At 45.6% G+C, this 24,509-nt stretch overlaps 1 protein-coding gene across 1 annotated transcript; it reads right to left on the bottom strand.

Annotated features, from left to right (window-relative positions):
- Window positions 1–269: 269 nt before the first annotated feature.
- LOC309558483 (microfibril-associated glycoprotein 4-like) lies at window positions 270–22,592 on the bottom strand (the record flags this gene model as incomplete). The annotated part of the gene is made up of 6 exons (XM_082261554.1): window positions 22,555–22,592; window positions 22,369–22,475; window positions 21,826–21,980; window positions 6,268–6,364; window positions 3,707–3,901; window positions 270–523 (listed from the first exon to the last, which is right to left on the bottom strand). The coding sequence occupies exons 2-6, from the start codon at window positions 22,466–22,468 to the stop codon at window positions 270–272; spliced, it is 801 nt and encodes a 266-aa protein (XP_082117680.1). The 5' UTR covers window positions 22,469–22,475; window positions 22,555–22,592.
- Between the last annotated feature and the right edge of the window lie 1,917 nt (window positions 22,593–24,509).

Genomic DNA, 24,509 nt, shown 5'->3' with positions numbered 1-24,509 from the left:
GTAAGCTGACCCCTACAGCTCTAGTGAGACAGCTCTAGTGCTTGATGACTGGCCTCTGCCACATGGGGGGTGGGGAGAAAGTCATTGCACATGTGTAAGTTCCAAGTGGTGGAGTTGTTTACCAATAAACATTAATAGAAGTCACGTAAGAGCTTTTTATTTATTTATTTATTTATACAATTAACCAGATTTGGTTGATGAAATTTCACTGTTTTTATAATGAGGACACACCCAGCATGCTCTGAAACCTTGCCATAGACGGAACGGCTTCAGGCTGCCGGCACAGATGGTGCTAGCTTCATTACTGTCTTCTTGTAGGAATAGTAGACTCCTTTTCCCGTAATCCAGACCAGACCTGTACCGTACTCTGTAGTGGTACCATTCTGATATTTCCCGTTTAGGTTGGCCATGTAACATTTACTGTACCAGAATGCTCCGTGAAACGCCGTTGCACAGTTGGAGTTGGATGCATCTCTATCATACGTGGAAAAATTCATGCCATTGTGATAGTCCATTGAATTTCCTGCACGAAAAGACACAACATTCAAATTTGCATTTATGGGAACAAAGTGATCCTGTCCCAAACCTTTCCTGCTTTATTCGTTCAGTGCAAAGTGAAAATCAGGATGATCAGTAGATATCAGAAGGCCAATCAAAACTTTTTCTGTAGATAATTAAAACACGTGTGCAGCTCTACATGGAGTGTGTTGCAGTTCCATTAATTCAGAATATCCCCCCCCCCCCCCCCCATGCACTGTACAGTAGAGCACACTGGGGAACTGTCCTGAAATTTTAGCAAAATACCATCTTTCGGGGATCCCAGTTGTGTCCAGGAGCCCAGTGCCGGAATGCTTAGTATGCTAGTGAGTGGACACTGATAAAACTTGCCATGTAGAAGTTGCCATGCGGCCTCAGGTGGTCGACCTTAAGGCTTGAAAGAGCTAGAGAGGAATTAAATTCGGAGGTCTTTTAAAGCAGACTGGAAGGGGGACACTGGAAGGATCTGATTCTGAATACAGTAAGTACATATCTGTATCAAGGGGCCTGACACAAGGGGGGGCCATCCCTGCAGCTAGAAGAGTCAGTGGATGGGTGTCAGTAAAGGGGATGCTAGAGAGTATCCTGAAGATAATGTAGTTCACCAAGTCCATTGCTGGAGAGAGAGACTTAACCCATTCCATACCTGTGGCAGTATGGTCAAGCAGTGTTACTGCTTCCATAAGCATCCTGGTGAGGTCAAGTAAGAGTTGTCCTTATCAACTGTATATAGTTCAAGTTGGAGTATCCCACTATTCCCTTCTCCCATCCAAGTTCCACAATAAATACCAAGCACCAATACCACTGGACAGAATGAGTAAATGTGCGAACTGTACCCTAAGTGACTGTCTGCACGTAATCAGAGGAGGCCCAACGGGAACAGTATACAACTATAATCTAAATATGGGAGATGTAGACCTCAACAACCAAATGTTGAATATGAAATCATATTTAACATCCCCCAGAGCTAGACACTGCTACCATAAAGTGTCCATATATGTATTTCAATTGGCTTTATACAATGGTTTTGTTATTTACAAAGTAGATCCTTCCTTACATTTCAGGAAGTGATAATCCCAGCCCTTTTGTATACAGACCTTTTGTATGCTGTGGCCCAAAGCCCAAATCCAGATGAAGCTAGCCAGCTGCATGAGAGGCATTTTCCAGATGTCCTCCCACCTACCCCAACACAAAGGTCACCCCAAAAAGATTTTGTGTATGTGGTAAACACAGAATAAGACGGGACACCCATTTTTTGTCCCTCCTCTCCTGGCCAACCTGGCCTCTGCATCAAGGACTGCTTCCATCACTACAATGCCATAGTGGGCTATTAGTCTAGGGAAGGGATGGTGAACTTTGGCACCTCATATGTTTTGGAACTAAATTTTTCATGATGCTCATGCACTCTGCAGTGTAGTTGAGCATCATGGTAATTGTAGTTCCAAAACATCTGGGGTGCCAAGGTTCGCCATCACTTATAGACAATTTCAAGGCACCCTTTAAAATTATGGGCAATCTCAAGGCACCTGATTCTAAAATGTAAAAAACTATTCTAATAGTTCTACATATTGTAGCAACAGCCACATGTAGGACACCCAATGTTAGAGATGATTTATTCTTCCAAAGCAAATACTCTTTTCCACAATGATACTGACTAGTATTCCAATGTTTCTCTCCTCCCTAAATTTCTCTCCATCATTCAGTTAATGTGACCCCAATGCTGAGGGAGACGAGCAGGGGAGGGTCAAACAAGGATGCCGTGGAGGCAAAAGACACCCTCCCTATCAACTGGTGACGTCATTGGTTGTTAGGATGCCAGTGACTGGTCTTAATGGTGCACAGGGCTTTTTTTTCAGCTGGATCTTGGTGGAACTTAGTTCCACCACCCCTGGCTCAAGCCCTCTGCTCCCCTCTCACCACTATCACTTGTAAATACAGGAATCCGGCTTCTGTATTTACAAGTGACAGCTTGACAAATCTGATCTCCTGAACAGCTCCTACTGAGTACAGGATGGGGACAAGGGAGATGCAGATCCCTACACACCTATTGGATGATCTCTCTGCAAGTGAGAGAGGTGTAGTCCCCTACAGTGTATGAGGAGGTAATAGAGCGGGCTGAGTGCTTCAGCCTAATAAAGAAACAAAATAAAGATGTGGATGTGGAAGATGGTGAAGCTTTTAATGAGGAGGGGTGGAGAAGATGGGGCAGTGGAGGTGGGTTTGCATGCAGAGGTCAGAGTTGAAGAGGAGTGAAAGTGAGTTGTGGATAGGGGATGCAGCTATGGAAGAAGACTGAACTCTTCAGTCTGTATTCAGTGCACTCCTGAACTCTACAATATGTACATAACGCACCCCCAAATTCTGCATGTAGCACACCCCTGAACTCTGCACTTTGTGTGTAACCCCCACCCCAACTCTGCACTTGGTATCTAATGCACTCCTGGCATTTAGCGCCCCGTTAAGATCCTCCCACTGTTAGTGAAATTTGACCACAGCCACTATTTTATACAGTTTGGAGGGTGTGTGTGTGCTTGGAGGGTTTGGGGGGTCGTGGTTGAGTTCCTGCACCAATTGTCTGAGAAAAAAAGCCCTTATGGTGCATAATGAAAACCTGTGGCTTTGGGTAACTAAAGGGCAGGCTTGCGCTCCAACATTGGGAGTACATGCTGCTTGATAAGTTGAGCCCAATTAAGTGCAATGGAACCATTCTAATAGGAGACACTTGAGTCACTCCGAGGTTCCTGCACTACTTTTGGGGCAACGTTCGGCACAACTTGCATTGAATTCTGTTAAAGAAGTAATTTGCAAGTCGAGCTGAAGTTGGGCTGAGATATCAGCTGAAAAGTTGCGTGAAAGTCACATGACTTTGAAGTCTTGGCAGTGTGAACCAGGGCTTAGTAACCAAAAGGATAAAAGCAAAATAGTCTTCCATACTCCATCCAAAACTGAAAAAAGTTATTTTAAGATGATGTTGTTGCAATAAAATATAGGGCTCCTTGCCTATTAGACGTCATTTGTAGTGTATATCTAGTGATATCTATGATGCAGGTGTCTACTCCAAGCAGGCAGTGTTCTGACAGATATGTATCCTAGGATTGGTTGAGCCCATTGTAAACTGAGGAAACAGTAGCAATGTACAATGTGAACATAGTAAAAGTATTTTCCATACCAACAGGTTTGGCGGGATTTCCCTCTGTAAACCCTTCGATGTACAGTTTGTAGCCATCTTCCTCTGGATTGATGGCCAGACGGGAGAGGGAGAAGTTTTTATAGGTTACATAACTAGTGACATTGTCCCAATCCTCCAGATCAATCCTAAGACGATAGGACTTCTTCAGGGTTAGGAGGTAGATGTTCTGCAGACCTGAAGTGGAAAAACCACAAAGTAGTTACCCTGAGAATTGTGGCCTGAAAATGCATAAGATTACCCAGCCTACATGTCCAGGGATTTGTTTTATTGTCCTGGAGTTGCAAGACACACATGGTCAAAAGCATGAGGACACCACTCCCAATAATGGAGTTCAGATGTGTCAAGTGTTAATACTTTTAGTACTGTTAATCTTACAGCATACAAAGACATTGTAGTAAATTCTGACAAAAGTTTACTGAAGGCCCTTTTTGTTCCAGGATGACTGTGTCCTCCTACATATAGCCAGCTCTATAAAGACATAAGTTGACCAGATTGGTGTGGAGGAACTTGAGTGGCCTCCAAAGAGCTTTGACTTCAACCCTACTGAACACCTTTGAGAAGAATTGGTGCGCCATTGGTAATTGGTGAAGTCCCCTCATCCACACCAATACCTCCAAAAACGTATAGAAAACCTTCCCTGAAGACTGGAGGTAGTTATAGCTGGAAGGGAAAAAGAGGAAGATGGTAACTCCATATTAAAGTCCAATGTTTTTGAATAGGATGTCCAACAAGATCATATAGATGTTATGGTCAGTTGTCCAGCAACTTTTGACTTTTCTGTTCAACTTTTCTGAGAGCCCTTATTTCAAACTTTATGCAGCTGGTGCGAATAATGCCGCAATGTGCCCTACATGTTTATTTCCTATAATGGTAAGCACAATCTAGTGGCCTTGATGTGGTCATTTCTTGAATCACCCACCTTACTCAGGAAAATACCACATTATGGCTAATAGTTGGAGCCAGAGGCGGCTCTAGGCTTTGTGAGGCCTTAGGCAAAAAAACGTAAACCTGAGTCCCCAGTCACGCCTATCAGCTACGCAGCAGGCCTTCCCAGATTGAGATCCACGATTGGTCTTCCCAGTTTAAGATTCTCATCCAAGGGATGGGAGAGGTGATGTGCGTGGACGTAACATCACTCCTCATTGGCTGACAGGCGGAGCTCCAAAAGTCTTAGGTTTCGTTTATGAGCGTGGGCGTCCACATAACTTTTTTCAGGGGGGCATTATTTTAATGTCACCCATGCTCCACCCCTTTCTGACAATGTCATGAAGGAGAGGGGCTTAGTCATTATATTTATTTTGAGTATTTATATTTAATGGGGAAATGGCAGAATTTTTAAAGAGTTTGTTAACCTAAAAAAAAAAATATTAATCCTGTTCCCCTAAAGCAGGGATCCTCAAACTATGGCCATCCAGCTGTTGCAGAACTACACATCACATGAGGCATTGTAAAACTCTGAAATTCACAGCCATGACTAGGCATGATGGGAATTGTAGTTCCTGAACAACTGGACGACCATAGTTTGAAGACCCCTGCCCTAAAGCATGTGTTACAGCACAGTGCTTGTGCTGTGTAATTTGGCCTCTTCTATCACTTAAAATACCTGGCTGATCCTGCCTGGCTGTAAACTGACCATGGTATACCATGGCTGCTGAGCCCTGACACCATGGTCAGTCCAAGTGCTTCAGTCATCTGCAGCCCTCCTGTCCTCCTCTGTCCTCTCTCTCCCCTCCCTCCCTGCCTGTTTGCTCCTGTGTCAGTGCCCGTCTCCTCCCCTCCTGCTGCTGTAGTTTCATTTTAAGGTTCATATCCTGTCTGTTTAGTAATGGTGTGTGCCCCTATATCTGTGTTTTATAAAAATAAGTAGTTTTTTACCAGTTTTCAGAGCACCGGTCGCTGCTCATGTGACCCACCGCCTTTCTCATCCTCTCCTCCACCCCTCCTCCTCCTCTCCTGACTGATGACAGTGGGGAATCCTCAGCCCCACCCACTGCAGGCAGCTGTCAGATGGAGAGAGTAGAGAGCCAGCAGGTCACCTCAGCAGCGATCGGCGCTCAGAAAACTGGTAAAGAATGGCTTATTTTTTTAAAAACACAGACACAGGGGCACACAGGATTATTAAACAGACCAGACAGAATGGTAAAAAGTGGCTTAACAACCACTTTAAAGGGGAAATTGAGACTCCAGGGGGAGGCACTTGCCCCACCTTGCGGACGCCAAAGCGTGTGAGTGTGACAGTGCTCTTAATGCTGCTTACACCCATGGATGGAGCTGACAACCATAGGAAACAAATATTTTAGACACATTCAGAATTATTTGTGGCGGCTGCGTAAACAGACCCCATGTGTCAGAAGTGGTGGGAGTGGGGAAGGAAAGGGCAATAGAAATTCAACAGAAATTTATAATTTGACTAAAGTCACTGCCTAAAATGAAACGCCCACCTAAAATGTATGTTTTGTCTGAATATCTGTGTCAGCTGCTATACAGAATGTTGTACAAGAACATTAAGCAACCTAAAAGATTAGATCTGAAGTCTTTACCCAACCAATACTCTCCATCCGCTCTTCCAAATCCAGCTTTATAGTCTTTCCAACCTCGATAAAAGTCCACCTTTCCATCAAACCTCTTCTGAAAGACCTGCAACAACACAATTTACATATTTATGTAAGTGTAGCGCCCTCCTAGTCAAGTGCTAGATAGAAGATATAGTTTGGCATTTTCTGCTTAACAGGAATGCAGCAGGAAAACCATAATTGCTTCATCTGCTTATCAGAGGAGTTTGATTTTTAGTTAGGCCTGCTCAGTGTGCTCAGTGTGTATTCATCTGGTCTGAGGGAGTGTCCCCACTGCGTCCAATAGGGAGGCATGTTGGACAGAGGAAGAAAAACCTGGCCAATGATACACAGGCTTTTGTAACAGTCCCAGTGGGTTGGCACCTGGAGGGGTGCATCATGGGATTGGAAATAAAAGCGGAGAGCATCTGAGTCAGGGTGTCTTTTGTCGGGAGCAAAGTCCCAGGAGGAGGTGGACGGCTGTCTCTCCTCCTGCAGAGTGTGGAAGGTGGTCCAGACGGTCGGCCTAGGGACCAGGAGGACTTTGGGAAAAACAGTATCGTGAGTACCAAGGGAACTTCCTAGGAGTCTGCCTAAGAGAGGGGACCACTCCAGAGAAGTCAGGGGATCAAGGAGCCAGCTCATTCATAGTATTACAGTAAATGGGGTGCCATGTAGTGAACCCTGAAGATTAAGAACAAAGGGGGTGCCAGGAAGGGCCCTGAAGTTGTTCAGCAGTACAGATTACTTCAGCAGTACAGTTCAGTTGCTTCAGAGTACAGATTACCTCAGAGAATTACTTCAGTTCTGGGTCACAGTTAGTGACAGACTGAAACCAGCGGCCTAGCCGTGACTAGCTCAATTTCAGTGTTACCCAGCATTACTCAGCGTTAACCAGCGTTAACCAGCATTTACTCAAGTCGTCCCTGCCTATTGTGCATAATTCAGTTCAGTTGGAGTATCCCAATTATACATTCTCCTATCGAAGTTCCTAATAAAACATAAAAACCAAAGAAACTGGACTGGTCCTTGTCTGAGGTAAAAACACTTGGAAAATGCCAGATTGTTCTTCTGTTGCTAATGGTAACCCAGGGGAACCGTAACCAGCATGGTTTCCCAGGGCCATCCACCTAGCCCTGCCCCAGAAGTGGAAGAGATTGAGTGCACCGATGCCCAACCACTTATGTCTCAAGATGAGTACATGGGAGGACCATCGCAGCACGTCTCGGATGATGACGAAACACAGGTGTCAACTGCTGCGGAATTCCGAATTGTGGAGACCGACAAGGGTTGCAGGGGTGAAGACTAGAGATGGCCTTGTGGTTCGTGGCAAATTTTACTTGTTCGCTACATGCCAATTTTGCGAACACACGGCGTTGTTCGTGGCTGCCATATTAGTTTACATTGGGGAGAACTTTGACCCATGACACAGCCGTCAGGTGGAACGGGACAGCCAATTGAAACATTTCAGAACATGGACATGCCCCCTACCCTATAAATAGACCAGAGCAGGCGGCAATTTCACATTCTGCTTTTTGTCAGCGTAGGGAAAGGTTGGCTGTGTTCATGAGTGAGAGATTGCCAGACACAAATAGCTCTGAGAAGATCCACAAAAGTCCTTTTCAGGGCTGGTATTTCGGTATAGGTTGTGCTGTTCTCCTCATAGTTATTTTGTACATTGCATTATCAATTTTTCTTTCACTATGTTGTTTCTATGCATTGTTGTACTGCTGCCATCTGCTGGCCAGAATTTGCATGCCCCACGCCTTTGTTCTTGTTAGTAAAGTTTTTGATATTATGGGCGTGGTTTTTCAGACTGTGTGTCTTATCACATCCACTAGCCATCTTCAGTTCTTTATGGCTGTGTGACTGGAAACTCCACATTTTTGGACTTGTGAAGGCATCAGTTTTTGACCAGCAATTAGCCTCAGGATAGACACCAACAAGACAGTATTGATACCACTACTAAAGAACAGTATTGTATCACCGTCTATTGCTGTATCTGGATTGAATAAACCCCACGTTTGATTTCATCTTCATGCCTAAGTCTGGATTCATCTAACCTGAGCTTCTGCCGGGTCCGGTCTGCCCCACTGCTTGGATACGAAGGTAGGAAGTCACACAGCTATTATCAGTTATACCTTCATTCGCCTTCATGTGGGGACAGAACATAGGTCTACTACAGTATCTTTTCAGTTTAGGGACAGGTATCCAGTCTGTGCTTTAGGGGCAGTCAGAGATCAGCAGCAGTAAATTGCTCTGTTAATGTCCACAAAAGTCATTTAAAGGGCTGCAATTTTTTTGGTATTGGTGTGCAGTTTCTGTTCAGTTTAGGGACAGGTATCCAGTGTTCTCTAGGGACAGATCTGCAGGACACAAATCACTCTGTTAATGTCATTTAAAGGGCTGGAATTTTTTTGGTATTGTTGTGCAGTGTACTATATAGGGGTGTAATCCACGGTATAATATACTTTGTAATATAGAAAGCATATTATAGTGGATTTGAATTGTGCACTGTGCAGTATTGTGACTGGTGTGGTGACTGAGCATTGCTGCACCAATACTGCAAACAGTGACAAAAACACTTTTAATGTAATATAACTGGTGTGATAGACCAGTCGCCCCCCAATACCACATATTGAAGTGGGGTGTTATCTGAGTATACTTTTACAAGTGTATTTGTGCCCTGCAACAATATGGCCTCTTTTGCTGTGTTAAGTCTGATACACACAGTGCCAAACTCACTGGCCAATTTTTTTAACAACTGGTGTGATAGACCAGCGCCCCCCCCCCCCCAATACCACATATTGAAGTGGGGTGTTATTTAACAGTATACTTTTCTAAAAGTGTATTTTAGTCCTACATAAATTTGGCCTCTTTTGTTGTGTTAACTCTGCTACAAACAGTGACAACAGTTACTGGCCAATTATTTGTAGAACTGGTGTAATAAACCTGTGCCCCCCCCCCAATACAACAGATTGAAGTGGGGTGTTATCTGAGTATACTTTTACAAGTGTATTTGTGTCCTGCAACAATATTGCCTCTTTTGCTGTGTTAAGTCTGATACACACAGTGCCAAACTCCCTGGCAAATGTTTTGAACAACTGGTGTGATAGACCAGTGGCCCCCCAATACAACATATTGAAGTGGGGTGTTATCTGAGTATACTTTTACAAGTGTATTTGTGTCCTGCAACAATATTGCCTCTTTTGCTGCGTTAAGTCTGATACAAACAGTGCCAAACTCCCTGGCCAATTTTTTGAACAACTGGTGTGATAAACCAGTGGCCCCCAATACCACATATTGAAGTGGGGTGTTATCTGAGTATACTTTCATAAGAGTATTTGTGTCCTGCAACAATATTGCCTCTTTTGCTGCGTTAACTCTGATACACACAGTGCCAAACTCCCTGGCCAATTTTTTGAACAACTGGTGTGATAAACCAGTGGCCCACCAATACCACATATTGAAGTGGGTTGTTATTTAACATTATACTTTTCTAAGAGTGTATTTTAGTCCTGCAAAAATGTGGCCTCTTTTGCTGTGCTAACTGTGCTACACACAGTGACAACAGTTACTGGCAAATTATTTGTAGAACTGGTGTGATAAAACTGTGGCCCCCCCAATATCACATATTGAAGTGGGGTGTTATTTAACAGTATACTTTTCTAAGATTGTATTTTAGTCCTGCAAAAATTTGGCCTCTTTTGCTGTGTTAACTGTGCTATACCACAGATTGAAGCGGGGTGTTATATACCTTTTTCCAGATATACTGCGATTCTCTAGAGACTTTTGTCACAGGGTAATTTACAGGGGTGGTAGGGGTAGGGCAGGATCAGTAGGCCGGAACCAAAGTGTGAAGTTTCAGAAGGCACGTTCGATCACGTCAAAGGACGCATCAGACTTGGTTGAGTGGCTCACTCAGCCTTCCTCTTCTGCACCCTCTTCATCATCTCTATCTGCACCCTCTTCACTCTCTGCTGTGTGCACCCCCAAAGACACCACCACAAACACTACCACCACCACCACATGCCCTCCGCTTGAGTCACTGGAATTATTTTCCGATCCATCATAAGACATTTGCGATGCGCAGCCATCGTTGGCATTGGATCAGGAAGAGGAGGTAGAAACAGCCGCCACTCAGCAGTCTGACGACAGTACCCAGATCAGCCCAAGGAGGTTGGTCCCCGCTGTTGCTGCCTATTCCGAGATCTCGATTGTTAGTGGTGGGGAAGGTGACGTGGATGATGACGTGTCTATGGACGTCACATGGGTGCCCACAAGAGAGGAAGAGGGGGGGGAGTTCAGAGGGGGGGAACGGACCGGCAGATAGGGAGGAGAGGCAGGCAGAACTTGCATTGCACAAGAGGTACAAATTAGACTGAAAATGTATCAGGAGCGAGCCATCTGGCACTCCCAGAACACCGGCACATGGCTCCGCAGTGTGGGCTTTTTTTTAATGTGTCCGTTGCTGACAACAGTGTTACCATCTGCAGCCTTTGCACGCAACGCATAAGTTGCGGTAAGCCCAACACTCACCTAGGGACAACCGCCTTAAGAAGGTACGTGAACTCCCATCAACGAGCCCAGTGGGAGCAACACTGTCAGAACCCACAAAGCCACACTCCAGGCTCTCACCATCCAGCCTCTTCTCCTTCTCCTTCTCCTCTCTCCTCACATTTGTCCTCTACTCCACCTTCCATGATGCCGTTGTCACGTTGTTCTGGAAAAAGGCAGGTTTCTGTGGCCCAAATGTTGGAGCAGAAAAAAATTATGATGCCGAATAACCCTCTTGCCCTTTGACTGCTGGCTTGTCTGAACTTATAGCCCGCCAACTACTGCCATATCAACTGGTGGACTCGGAGGCCTTTCGTAAATTTGTGGCCATTGGAACACCACAATGGAAGGTCCCAGGCAGGAAATATTTCTCGCAGAAGGGCATTCCAGAGCTGTATGGCAATTTTCAGTGGTAAGTGAATATATCTCTGGCACACAGTGTTGGTGCCAAGATACATCTGACCACAGACACATGGTCTAGCAAACACGGGCGGGGAAGGTATATCACTTTTACTGCCCACTGGGTGAATCTTCTGATGGCCGTCAAGCATGTAACCCGTGACACCCGTGTAGATTTCGTTGTACCGCCACGGATTGCATGCAGGCCTGCCTCTTCTTCTCCTCCTCCTCCATCCTCCTTCTCCTCCTCGGCTGACTCCTCCTTTTCCGCTCCTACTGTCTCTTCCGCTGCGCCACCCAAGATCCCAAGAACCTATTCCACATGCCAGGTGAGACGTTGCCATGCTGTGCTGCATCTGTTATGCCTGGAAGCCAAGAGCCACACTGGTCCGGCACTCCTTTCAGCTTTGCGTTCACAGGCAGATCATTGGCTGACACCGCTGAATTTGACAGTTGGTAAAGTGGTGTGCAACAACGGTGCCTAATTGCAGAGTGCACTGAAACAGGGCAAAATAACACACGTGCCATGCATGGCACACGTCCTGAACTTGGTGGTGCAGCGATTCGTTGCCAAATACCCTGGGGTCCAGGACGTCTTGCGGGAGGCTTGGAAACTCTCAGGCCATTTCAGAAGATCTTACACAGCCATGGCTCGCCTTGTTGACATTCAGCGGCGACACAACCTGCCCGTCAGGCGTCTTATTTGTGACTGCCCGACGCGATGGAACTCAACGTTGCATATGCTTGATAGGCTGCTCCAGCAGAAACTTGCAGTTAACGACTACCTGTACGAACTCTGCGGCAGGTTCTGGGGAGCTTGGGTTTTTTTCACCTCGCCAGTGGCTGCTCATGCGGGACGCATGCAGACTTCTGCGGCCATTCGATGAGATCACCAAACTGGTCAGTCACGGCCAGGGCGTCATAAGTGACATCGTACCTTACGCCTTCTTTCTGGAGCATGCATTGCATTGTGTCATTGATCAAGCCATCGAGGAGTAGGAAGATGAGGAAGTCGAAATGTTGGATGAATTCCCAGTGGGTGCTACTCCATCTGAGACAAGTCAACAGCAGGAGTCTGAAGAGGAGTCAGAGGAGGATGGTGCGGGGGGGAATGAGGAGGAGCAAGCTTGCTTTAAACCTTTCTGGGATCCCTTGTGTTTTCCGTGGATAGGGGGAGGAGAACGAGGGCAACATTATCCTGGATAATGAGCTGTAAGCAGGCCACTACACCGCTTCCAGTTTAGTGCGAATGGGGGCCTTCATTCTCCAGTGTTTTAAGGGGGACCCCCGTATAAAAAGCATAATGGCCAAGGACCAGTACTGGGTGGCAACGTACTTAGACCCCCGGTACAAACAAAAAATGGCGGAAATGTTACCACAATCACAGAGGGCGGTCAGAATGCAGCACTTCCAGGCCTTGCTGCGGGAAATGCTGCATTCTGCTTTTGCGTGCGCTGGCAGAGGAATTTCCAGTCACAGAGAGACAGTTGCAGGTAGCAATCCAACAGCACCTGCAAGAAGAGGGCGGTTTGAAGATGTCTTGGTCACTTCAGATATGAGATCCTTCTTTCAGCCGAACCATCGACAGCTGTACTCCGGATCCAGCATCAGGGAACGCCTAGACCAACAGGTGACCGACTACATCGGGTTAACGGCCGATGTGGATGCTCTGAGGAATGATGAACCCCTGGACTACTGGGTGGGCAGGCTTGACCTCTGGCCAGAGCTTGCACAATTTGCAATTGAAATGTTGGCCTGCCCCCCGTCCAGTGTTCTGTCCGAAAGGACATTCAGCGCAGCAGGGGGGATCGTGATAAGCGCACTCACCTAGCTCATGACAGTGTAGACTACCTCACATTTATAAAAATGAATGAGGCATGGATCTCTGAGGAATTCAACACATGTGACCAGTAGACCATGTTTCATTGAAATTCCTCATGCCAGGCCACAAATATCTGCCAGACCGCCATCCACCCACAATTCCTGGTCCTTGTCTTCGCTAAATACAGCGGCATAAAAGGCATTTCATGTCCATTAAATGGCAAATTTTTTGGGGCCTTTCAGGGCCGACAATTATTTTTTCTGTGAATGCCTAATGTACCTCCAGCCACAGAATACTACTTTCTTTGCTGTCAGGTAAACGCATGTGGGCTAATTTTTGGGGCCAATACTGGCCGACACTTACTTCTGTATCCTGTGAATGCCTAATGAATCTTAAGCCACAGAATACTACGTTCTTAGCTGTCAGTTAAACCCATGTGGTCTAATTTTTGAGGCCTATACAGGCCAACACTTACTTCTGTATCCTGTGAATGCCTAATGAACCTTAAGCCACAGAATACTACGTTCTTAGCTGTCAGGTAAACCCATGTGGGCTAATTTTTGGGGCCTATACTGGCCGACACTTACTTCTGTATTCTGTGAATGCCTAATGAACCTTAAGCCACAGAATACTACGTTCTTAGCTGTCAGTTAAACCCATGTGGGCTAATTTTTGTGGCCTATACAGGCCGACACTTACTTCTGTATCCTGTGAATGCCTAATGAACCTTATGCCACAGAATACTACATTCTTAGCTGTCAGTTAAACACATGTGGGCTAATTTTTGGGGCCTATACTGGCTGACACTTACTTCTTTATCCTGTGAATGCCTAATGTACCTCCAGCCACCAAATAATACGTTCTTAGGTGTCAGGTAAACCCATGTGGGCTAATTTTGGGGCCAATACAGGCGACACTTACTTCTGTATCCTGTGAATGCCTAATTAACCTCCAGCCACCAAAAACTACGTTCTTAGCTGTCAGGTAAACCCATGTGGGCTAATTTCTGGGGCCTATACAAGCCGACACTTACTTCTGTATCCTGTGAATGCCTAATGTACCTTCAGCCACAGAATACTACGTTCTTAGCTGTCAGGAAAACGCATGTGGGCTAATTTTTGGGGCCAATACTGGGCGAACCTTACTTCTGTATCCTGTGAATGCCTAATGTACCTTCAGCCACAGAATACAATGTTCTTAGCTGTCAGGTAAACGCATGTGGGCTACTTTTTGGTGCCTGGAATGGCCGATACTTACTTCTTTATCCTTTGAATGCCTAATTTTTCAGACTGGAATTGAAAATCAATGGGTCTGTAAAGGTTCCGCCAAATTGTGGAATGGATGCGGACCCATTTTACAGATGTGTGAATGGACCCTATGTGTATTTGACATGTATTTACTGGCTGCTGTCAGTTTTGGCTGATTTATGAAAAAAAACAAAAATTATTTTTTGCTGTAAAAAAAAAAAAAAAAAAAATTAGGGCAACTTTTCCAATTGCAATACTTCTGTTATGACATTGTCCATGTGCTGGGACTATTTGTGCACAGCTAGTACGTCTTTTGTGGTTGAAAATATGACCTAAAGGTTTTTAAAGTTCGCCTCCCATTAAAGTCAATGGGCCCCGCCGCAAACTTACGGTTCACAGACTTTTGAGAAAATTTGCGGCTGACGTTGGCGAACCGCCCCGGCCGATGTTCGTCCATCACTAGTCAACACCCCAGCTGATTTTTACATCGGCTTTTGGGTGCTGCCGCCACCATTGCTTCTAAGGGAAACCGGCAGTAAAGCCTTGCAGTTTCACAGCCGGTTCCTTACTGCACATGCAGTAAGTATGCTGCACTTTCTGGATGGCCCGGCTGCAGGGGAAGGAGGAGGGGGGCCAAACTTCTGAGTGACCTCGCCATAGTGCTGTCTCCCGGAAGTGGGCAGCGGTACCAGTCAAAAACAGGTAAACCCCGAAAGGTCCCAAATGTGGAAACGTAGAGGGGAGGAGGCAGATAGGCTGAGCTTCCACTTTTAGGCATCAAAATGTATCTTTACCTATGTTGACAAAAATCCTTGCACTGGCCCTGCACAGGAACTTCTCCATTGCTGTCCTGCCTTGAACTACAAACCTGAGATACCACTTGTGACGGAACCGATGCACGACGTGCTTGTGTGCTTCCGTCAGTATACCGCTTACTCCAGTCTTGAACATAGATATTGGATATTTTAGCCACAATATACAAGACTAGCTGATAATAGCTTGTATAAGATCTGTAACTCTTCATGGAACAAACTCACGCAGAATGTATACCCCACCAGGAGGATATCCCCCTCATAATCAGATTACCCTAACAATACAAACTGTAACCAAAAACATAATTAACCTGAGCTAATTAACTAGCCATCTGGACAGAAACAATAGGTGACTGGGAATCCACACCTAGACAATGTTGTAATTAACATGCTGAATAACTCAGCACTTAAACCAGCCTAGGTGACACAATGTCTACCCAGACAATGTTGGGATTAATCAGACAATAGGTGACCCAATTAACAATTAACAATAGGAAATACATGCTTAGCAGAAAACACATAACACCTCAATATACAGACAATAGCAGGAGACCACTAGTAACAGACTGTCCGTCTCCTACATTGAAGAACATGGAACAGAGGCCAATGTGACCAGCTCTTTCAATGAGCATGTATAGTTCAGAATCAAACAATCCAGGAATAGTCTTCATGTATTTCTTGAGAGATATTGTTAATAAATAATACTGTCCCATTTGAAGTAATCCAAAGCATATTCTCAGTGTCCATTGTGTAGTTTCTCAGTCATTCTGTGCCCCTATTAGACACAGGGTGACTTACACATAGGAGGGACCTGGGGAGCTAAGACAGGGATTTCTCAACCTCTCTAAGGTAAGCTGGGTTCCATGGGCCCCTCAACCACAGTGACTCCCATCACATCACTAGAAATTCTCATGGCAAGAAGCCAAACAAGAGATTCAGTGTCTAGCCAATATAGCCCAATGATGACTACAGAAAGCTAGAAAGTCAATCAGGAAGACAAGACACTGTGCTTTGAGAAGAAACATGACAGTATCCTGTGCCTTCACCCTCCTTTCCATTTTTTTCTGCACATGTGCAATAAACCTTTAAAACCTAAAGAAAAGTGACCGGTGCATTTATTCTAACTAACACAAGAACAAGAATTCACCCTGAGAGGTATGTGCCTGGGACATTTAGCATCAAGTATGTGGGTCTGCTACATTTGATAATATGTGGCTGCCAACTTCACAGTAATGTTCCAACACATTCCAAACATTCCTGTGAGCGAGGAGGCGCGCTGTGAGCCAGACGTGCGGGGGAGGCGCTGAGAGGAGGACCGGAAGCCAGAAGCTGTTTGTGTGTGTGGCAGCGTGTGCAGCGCTGTGAGTTTGTGTGAGTGATTAGGAGTTGCGGGGGGGAGACGTGTGGGGGACCACCTGTGACCACCTGGGACCACCGAACAGTGGCGGCGGCAGCGGCGGAGGACTGCCAGGGGGGCTGAAGGACTGGGAGTGAGCTGGCGACCCGGAACAGCAGCACATGAGTAGGTGACCGATCAGCTGTTTGGCAGCTGGTAGGGGGGATGGGAACCAGAGGGGAATAGCTAGGGACTGTAGGCAACTGTCTGTGCTCTGCGACTGACTGCTCTGCGACTGACCGGGCTGTGCGACTGACCGGGCTGTGCGACTGACCGGGCTGGGCGACTGACCAGGCTGTGCGACTGTGAGTGTTGTGTGACTGTGCTCTACGACTGCGACTGACCGGGCTGGGCGACTGACTGGGCTGTGCGACTGACTGGGCTGTGCGACTGTGAGTGTTGTGCGACTGACTGGGCTGTGCGACTGTGAGTGTTGTGCGACTGACCGGGCTGTGCGACTGACTGTGTTGTGCGACTGAGACTGTTGTGCGACTGAGAGTGTTGTGCGTCTGAGAGTGTTGTGCGACTGAGTGTTGTGCGTCTGACCGGGCTGTGCGTCTGAGAGTGTTGTGCGTCTGAGAGTGTTGTGCGATTGAGAGTGTTGTGCGACTGAGAGTGTTGTGCGACTGTGAGCGTTGTGCGACCGTGAGTGTTGTGCGACTGACCAGGCTGTGCGATTGTGAGTGTTGTGCGACTGAGTGTCAAGTGAGTGTAGCGGAGTACCAGAGGGTGAGAAGGTAGAGTTAGGAAGCTAGGAAACAGCCACACAGGACAGACTTTAATTACTAAATCCCCATTAGATTAGATTAGTAGGTACAATGCCCGGAGGGTGTGGAGATGCGACTCGGTGTACATCTTGTGATATGTATGCGTTCCTCGATCATGCGATTGAGGGTGAATACCAATGCGCAAAATGTAAGCACGTTGCTTCCCTGGAAGCTCAGGTCATGAATCTAGGGAAGCAGCTGGCAACACTGAGCCGAATGTCCATACCGGAGGAGAGCTGGGATCGTACCAGTCAGGCGCAGGCAGGGGCCTGTACAGAGGTTGGCAAAGTAATGGAGATGCAGGCATCAGAGCAGAGTAGAGGGGTGACAGTTTGGAGGGGTAGAAGGGGACAAGGCAAGGAGGCTGGAGCACCCCAATAGATACGCCCCGTTGCATGATTTTGGGGAAACCAGTCAGGGACCAGCATTGCTGGAGCAGAGCGACGCCCCTAGCTGCCAGGGGAAGAACTCCTCCAGTGAGGCTGGGAGAAAGGGAAAGGAAAGACAGGTGCTGGTGGTAGGGGACTCAATTATTAAGAGGACAGACAGTGCAATCTGCCACAAAGACCGTGTGCGCCGAACAGTCTGTTTTTTACCGGGCGCTCGGGTTTGGCACATCGCGGATCGGGTGGACAGATTACTGGGTGGGGCTGGGGAAGACCCGGCTGTCATGGTACACGTGGGTACCAATGACATAGGCAGAGGAAGATGGAGAGTCCTAAACGATTTCAGGGACTTAGGAGCTAAGTTGAGGACTAGGACCTCCAAGGTAGTATTTTCCAAAATACTACCTGTACCTCGAGCCACACCAGAGAGGCAGCGGGAGATTAGTAAGGAGGGTGTAGTAAGGAGGGTTTCGGGATGTAGTAAGGAGGGTTTCGGGTTCCTGGAGAACTGGGCTGACTTCTCAGTCGGCCACCGACTCTTTGGTAGGGACGGATTGCACCTAAATGGGGAGGGTGCAACCGTACTGGGTAAGAGGATGGCCATAAAGTTAGAGGGGCTTTTAAACTAAGTAATGGGGGGAGGGTACAGATGTAGAATTAGCCAGTGGAAAGCAAGATTCAGAGGGCAGAAATGGGGACATTAGTGGTATGGTGTTCGGAGCTCCTAAACCCAGGGTGGATATGGGGAAAAATCAAGAGAGCAGCCTAAAAACATCAAATCAGGACATGGTATGCAACCGGTCAAAATTACAAGGCTTGTATACCAATGCCAGAAGCCTGGCTAACAAGATGGGAGAGCTGGAGCTGCTGATGTTTGAGGAAGACTTAGATTTTGTGGGGATAACTGAGACTTGGTTTGACAGCTCTCATGTCTGGATGGCGACCATTCAGGGGTATTCCCTTTATCACAGAGATGGAGAAGGTAAAAAAGGGGAGGGGTATGTCTGTATATTAAGAACAGTGTACAGGTAAATATGAGGGATGATATTAATAATGGAGCTATGGACGAGGCAGAATCCCTATGGGTAGAACTTCTAAGGGAAGGCACTGCGGGGAAGGTAATATTGGGCGTATGCTATAGGCCCCCCAACCAGAGGGAGGAGGGGGAGGCGGACCTCCTTTTACAGATAGGATTGGCAGCAAGGATGGGAAATGTCATTATAATGGGGGACTTTCATTATTCAGATATAGACTGGGCAGAAGGAACCGCGCATTCAGCCAAGGCTCGGCAGTTCCTAAATGTTTTGCAGGACAATTTCATGGGTCAGATGGTGAATGCACCGACAAGAAACAATGCGGTACTTGACCTACTGATTACCAACAATACAGACCTGCTCACGGATATAGAAATATGGGGCAGCTTAGGAAACAGTGACCAAAGGTCAATTAGTTTCAGTATTAATTACAGTAATAGGAAACACAAGGGCAATATAAGGACACTGAATTTCAAAAGAGCCAATTTCCCAAAACTGCGCTCTCTGCTTGAAAATATCAAATGGGATAGAACCCTGGGAACAAAGAACACGGAGGAAAAATGAGAGTGCTTCAAGAGCATACTTAACAAAGGGATTGGCCAGTGCATTCCAAAGGGAAATACATTTAAAAGAGCAAAACTAAACCCTGGGTGGCTAAACTCCAACATAAAAATGCATATTAATGCTAAAGGAAAGCCCTTCAAAAAATAAAAGACTGAGGGGTCATTGGCAGCATTTAAGCATTACAAAGAGTGTAATAAGAAATGTAAAGAAATGTAAAGATGAAATCAGGGCGGCTAAAATAGAACACGAGAGTAAAAAGAACCCCAAGAAATTCTTTAAGTATATAAACAGTAAGAAAGCGAGGCCAGAACACATTGGCCCCATAAAAGACGACAAAGGAGTTTTGGCCACAGAGGACAGGGAAAAGGCGGTAGTGTTAAATCATTTCTTCTCTTCAGTCTTTACAAAAGTATTGGGAGGCTACACTAACCCAGCTTGTAAGGCCAAACTAAACAAAACACCTCAGGAAGTGCCGCCATGGCTAACAGAAGATAGACTTAGAACTAAACTAGAGAAACTTAACATAAATAAATCACCGGGACCGGATGGCTTGCACCCGAGGGTTCTTAAAAAGCTCAGCCAGGTGATTGCCAGACCATTATTCTTGATCTTTAAGGATAGTTTACAGATGGGTATGGTGCCAGCTGATTGGAAAAAAGCCAACGTGGTACCAATATTTAAAAAAGGGCCGAGATATATCCCGGGTAACTATAGGCTGGTCTGCCTAACATCAGTAGTCTGCAAGATTTTGGAGGGAATGTTAAGGGACCAAATACAAAACTTTAGTAATGAAAAAGGTATTATTAGTAGTAGTCAGCATGGGTTCATGAAAAATCGTTCTTGCCAAACCAATGTATTAACCTTCTATGATGAAGTGAGCTGCCACCTAGATAAAGGAAAGCCTGTGGATGTGGTGTATCTGGACTTTGCAAAGGCCTTTGACACCGTTCCCCACAAACGCTTACTGTTCAAACTAAGGAAGGTAGGTATGGACCATACGGTGAGTACCTGGATAGAGAACTGGCTCCAGAGGAGGTTACAAAGGGTAGTGATTAATGGGGAGTACTCGGATTGGGCGGGGGTGGAAAGCGGGGTCCCCCAGGGTTCTGTCCTGGGGCCAATCCTGTTTAATTTATTCATAAATGATCTAGAGGAAGGGATAACGAGCAAAATCTCAGTATTTGTGGATGATACTAAATCAAGCATGCCAATATCTTCTGGGCAGGATGTGGAAACCTTACAAGAGGACCTGAACAAAATAATGGGGTGGGCAACTACATGGCAGATGAGGTTTAATGTTGAAAAATGTAAAGTAATGCACCTGGGTGCCAGAAACCAGAAAGCAAGCTACTCACTAGGGGGGAAACCTCTGGGTGAGTCTAGGATGGAAAAGGACCTGGGGGTACTGGTAGACAACAGGCTTGGCAGTGGCATGCAATGCCAAGCCGCTGCAAGCAAAGCCAACAGAATACTGGGATGCATATAAAAAGGGGATTCACTCCAGAAATAAAGAGATTATTCTCCCACTCTACAAGACTCTGGTCCGGCCACATCTGGAGTATGCTGTCCAGTTCTGGTCACCGGTCCTCAGGAAGGATGTGCTGGAACTGGAGAGAGTCCAGAGAAGGGCAACAAAAATAATTAGGGGAATGGAGGACATCAGCTATGAGGAAAGACTACAAGCACTGAACTTATTCTCTCTGGAGAAGAGACGATTGAGGGGGGATATGATATCAATGTACAAATACTGTACTGGCAACACTAGCATATGGAAAAACCTATTCAGAGAAAGGGAATACAATAAGACACGTGGCCACTCACTAAAACTAGAGGAAAGACTGTTTAACCTTAAAATACACAGGGGGTTCTTCACTGTCAGAGCAGTAAGGATGTGGAATTCTCTTCCGCAAACAGTCGTATCAGCAGGGAGCATCGATAGTTTGAAAAAACTATTAGATGGGCACCTTAAAGACCACAACATACAGGGGTATACAATGTACAACATACAGGGGTATACAATGTACAACATACAGGGGTATACAATGTACGGTCAACAGCAAACACACACACACATCATAGGTTGAACTGGATGGACTGATGTCTTTTTTCAACCTCACTAACTATGTAAATGTTACAATAGCTCAGTAAAAAAAAACTGCCAGTGCGCCACCAATAAAGCTCAAATGGTTAATGAGGTCATAGGGCAAAAATCATTGTAAAAAGTAAAGAAAAAACACAATTACCTGGTGAATTAGGTTTTTCTTTACTGTTTTGCTTCAATGTTGGCACTATGGCCTTATAAAACATTTGAAGTTTGCCAGTGTTCTGGATTTAAATACTGAGATTTGTTCTTGTCACTCATTAGCACCAAGGAAGACATTTGGCTGAGCAGGGAATTTTCTTCAACATTACAGAACCGGTCTAGTAGAATATGAATACCCACTGCTATACTGTGATCTAGAGGAATGAGAACTTCAAAGACATCCAACAAAGTCAACACTTTATAAAATAGTTGAGAGGATGATAACGGTTGGGATCAGAGTTGGGTTAGTGAGTACTCACCGTCCAGGGTCCATCTTTTCCGGTCATATCACAGTACACAGGTATGGGGGTTTTGAGTCCCCCGGGGTAAATGAGATATACTCCATCTGTCTTCAGATCTTGAGCCCACACATCAGAGCAGTCATGGGGGTAACAACTTTCAGAACAAATATTAACTGGAAACAGAGAATGAAGAATACATTAAAGTAGACCTGAACTCAAAAAGTGAAGATTTGCCAAGTTATATGGAACATTTGAAATGTTTATTGTGTGTAAGATGTACCCTGAGAAACAGAAAGCATTTCCTAGTTTTGCAAATGTTGGCTTTACATACAGATTAAATAATATCCCCATTGAGATACTATGGGGCTTCTTCTATGGGTAAAAAGTTTTGGCTGGATTTGGGTTTTAAAATTTAACACACATAGACAACAAATGATTGCGGTTGCTGAGTTTTAGAACATGTTACAGATCACCTATTTAATAATTGAAGGCAGCAAATGTTTAAAGGAGATGCTGCCAAATTTAATAAAGACCATATCATAAATATCTGATTTTATTTACTGTTATCTTGATTCCTTGGCACCACTTCGGCAGCCTGGTAGGCTATATGTATGACGAGGAGCACAGTAAAGGCAGTGAGAAATGACCTCCTTCGACCCATCTTTTACCTGGTGAGAAATTACATGTTTAGCACTGTGCCTGTCATAATGGCAGTCAATAATGGCAGGAATAACTGTAAATACTCACAGAAAGCAAAGTGTAGTTTCCAATAAATTTGCGTCCTCCAACTTGCGTGAGACTCTATAAGTCAGTATGTTGGGTCGTGTCCTGGTTCTGGGTAGGGGTCAGTCGGTACGTTGGTTTGTGTCCTTGTTTGGGTTGTGTCCTGGGTCTAAACTCTAGCTCACATGTCATATATATATACACAGTGGGAGTCTGCATGTCACAATAAGACGATGGTTGGGACACCACACCTTGAGAAAATACATTCCTACGCCAGATACATGACTGCCCTGTTACATCCGTGTCCTGTTTACTCTGGCGTGCAAGGTTTAATCTACTGATCAGCAATGGAATTCCACACACCAATTAGTCCACGGATGTACCATCAGCAACAAAATGCAGGAGACATTGTACTCATTTGTATTGGAAAAAGGATCCAGTAAGGGTACTGCAGGCTCCACAGTGGATGGAGATAAAGCTGGAGTGGCCAATGGACCAACAGGAGGCATAGCTGAATGGGGGAGAAACTGAAGACAGCCCTCAGGATGGATATACCATCTTGCACAGAGATCTTGAGCTTGACAATTTGTTTGCACAGTTGATCAAGTGAGAATTGTCTCTGTTGCTGGGGCATACTAAAATACTCCTGTGCACCTACAACTCCACCCCAAGAAGTAGCTTGAAGCTTGTGGGTCCTGGTGCAAAAGTTTACCTGGGAGGTGTTGATCTACCTGCGCAACATGAAAGAGATCAAAGATCACCAGGGTTTGGCACCCTTTTTTTAAAGAAATGAACTAGCAAGGCCTTACTAAATAGTAAGGAAACCTTAGAAAAAAATAAATTAAAAAAATGTCACTGTAAAAATATATACTGAGCCTACCTTAAAAGCAGACCTTTTCAGTGAGTAGAGCAGTGGATAATGTGAGTAGGGCAGTGAACAGTGTGTGGACAGTGTCAGTAGGGAAGAGGTTGATGTCATAGGGCAATATATGGTGTAATTCAGAAGAGCAGTGGACAGTGTCAGTCAGCAGAGCAGTGGATGGCTTCAGTCAGTAGAGCAGTGGATGTGTCAGTAGGGCAGAGGATGGGGGTAGTAGAGCAGTGGATGTGTCAATAGGGTAGAGGATGGGGGTAGTAGAGCAGTGGATGTGTCAGTAGGTCAGAGGATGGGGGTAGTAGAGCAGTGGATGTGTCAGTAGGTCAGAGGATGGGGTCAGTAGAGCAGTGGATGGTGTCAGTAGGGCAGAGGATGGGGTCAGTAGAGCAGTGGATGGCGTCAGTAGGGCAGAGGATGGGGTCAGTAGAGCAGTGGATGGTGTCAGTATGGCAGAGGATGGGGGTAGTAGAGCAGTGGATGGTGTCAGTAGGAAAGGGGATGGGGGTAGTAGAGCAGTGGATGTGTCAGTAGGGCAGAGGATGGGGTCAGTAGAGAAATGGATGGTGTCAGTAGGGCAGAGGATGGGGGTAGTAGAGCAGTGGATGGTGTCAGTAGGGTAGTGGATGGTATTAGTAGTTTTTTATTTTTGATATTGTATTTTTTTTTTTTTACAAATTTATTTTTTTATTATTTTTATAGAATTTTGTAGCAGCCCTGTTGGTGGACTTTGGTGAAATATCAAGGATCTAACCAGACCTCTAATGTTTCACCTTTGAGACAGAGAAATGGGGTCCACTAGCAGATACAGAAGGTAGAGATCAAGCAGAAGCATAGTCAGTAAACCAGCTAAAGGTCGGTAACAAGTGGTTGCAGGTTGGGATCAAGCAGAAACATAGTCAAGGAACAAGCTAAAGGTCAGTAACGAGTGCTAGTGAAGATAGGGATAGCAGCACAAAGTGACAAGAGCAAGATATTGACTGGAGAGAGCACAATAATCTGGCAAACAGAAAGTGCGAAGGCTTGACTTGAATAAGAAGTTCATTGGTGGAGCAAAGCGTTCAAGAAAACAAGACACAAGGCAAGGTTGTCCAAAGAATCAAGT

The sequence above is a fragment of the Pelophylax lessonae genome (assembly GCF_965119305.1).
Source record: "Pelophylax lessonae genome assembly, chromosome: 6".
Classification (NCBI taxonomy): domain Eukaryota; kingdom Metazoa; phylum Chordata; class Amphibia; order Anura; family Ranidae; genus Pelophylax; species Pelophylax lessonae.
This window is presented reverse-complemented; position numbering and strand designations above follow the sequence as displayed.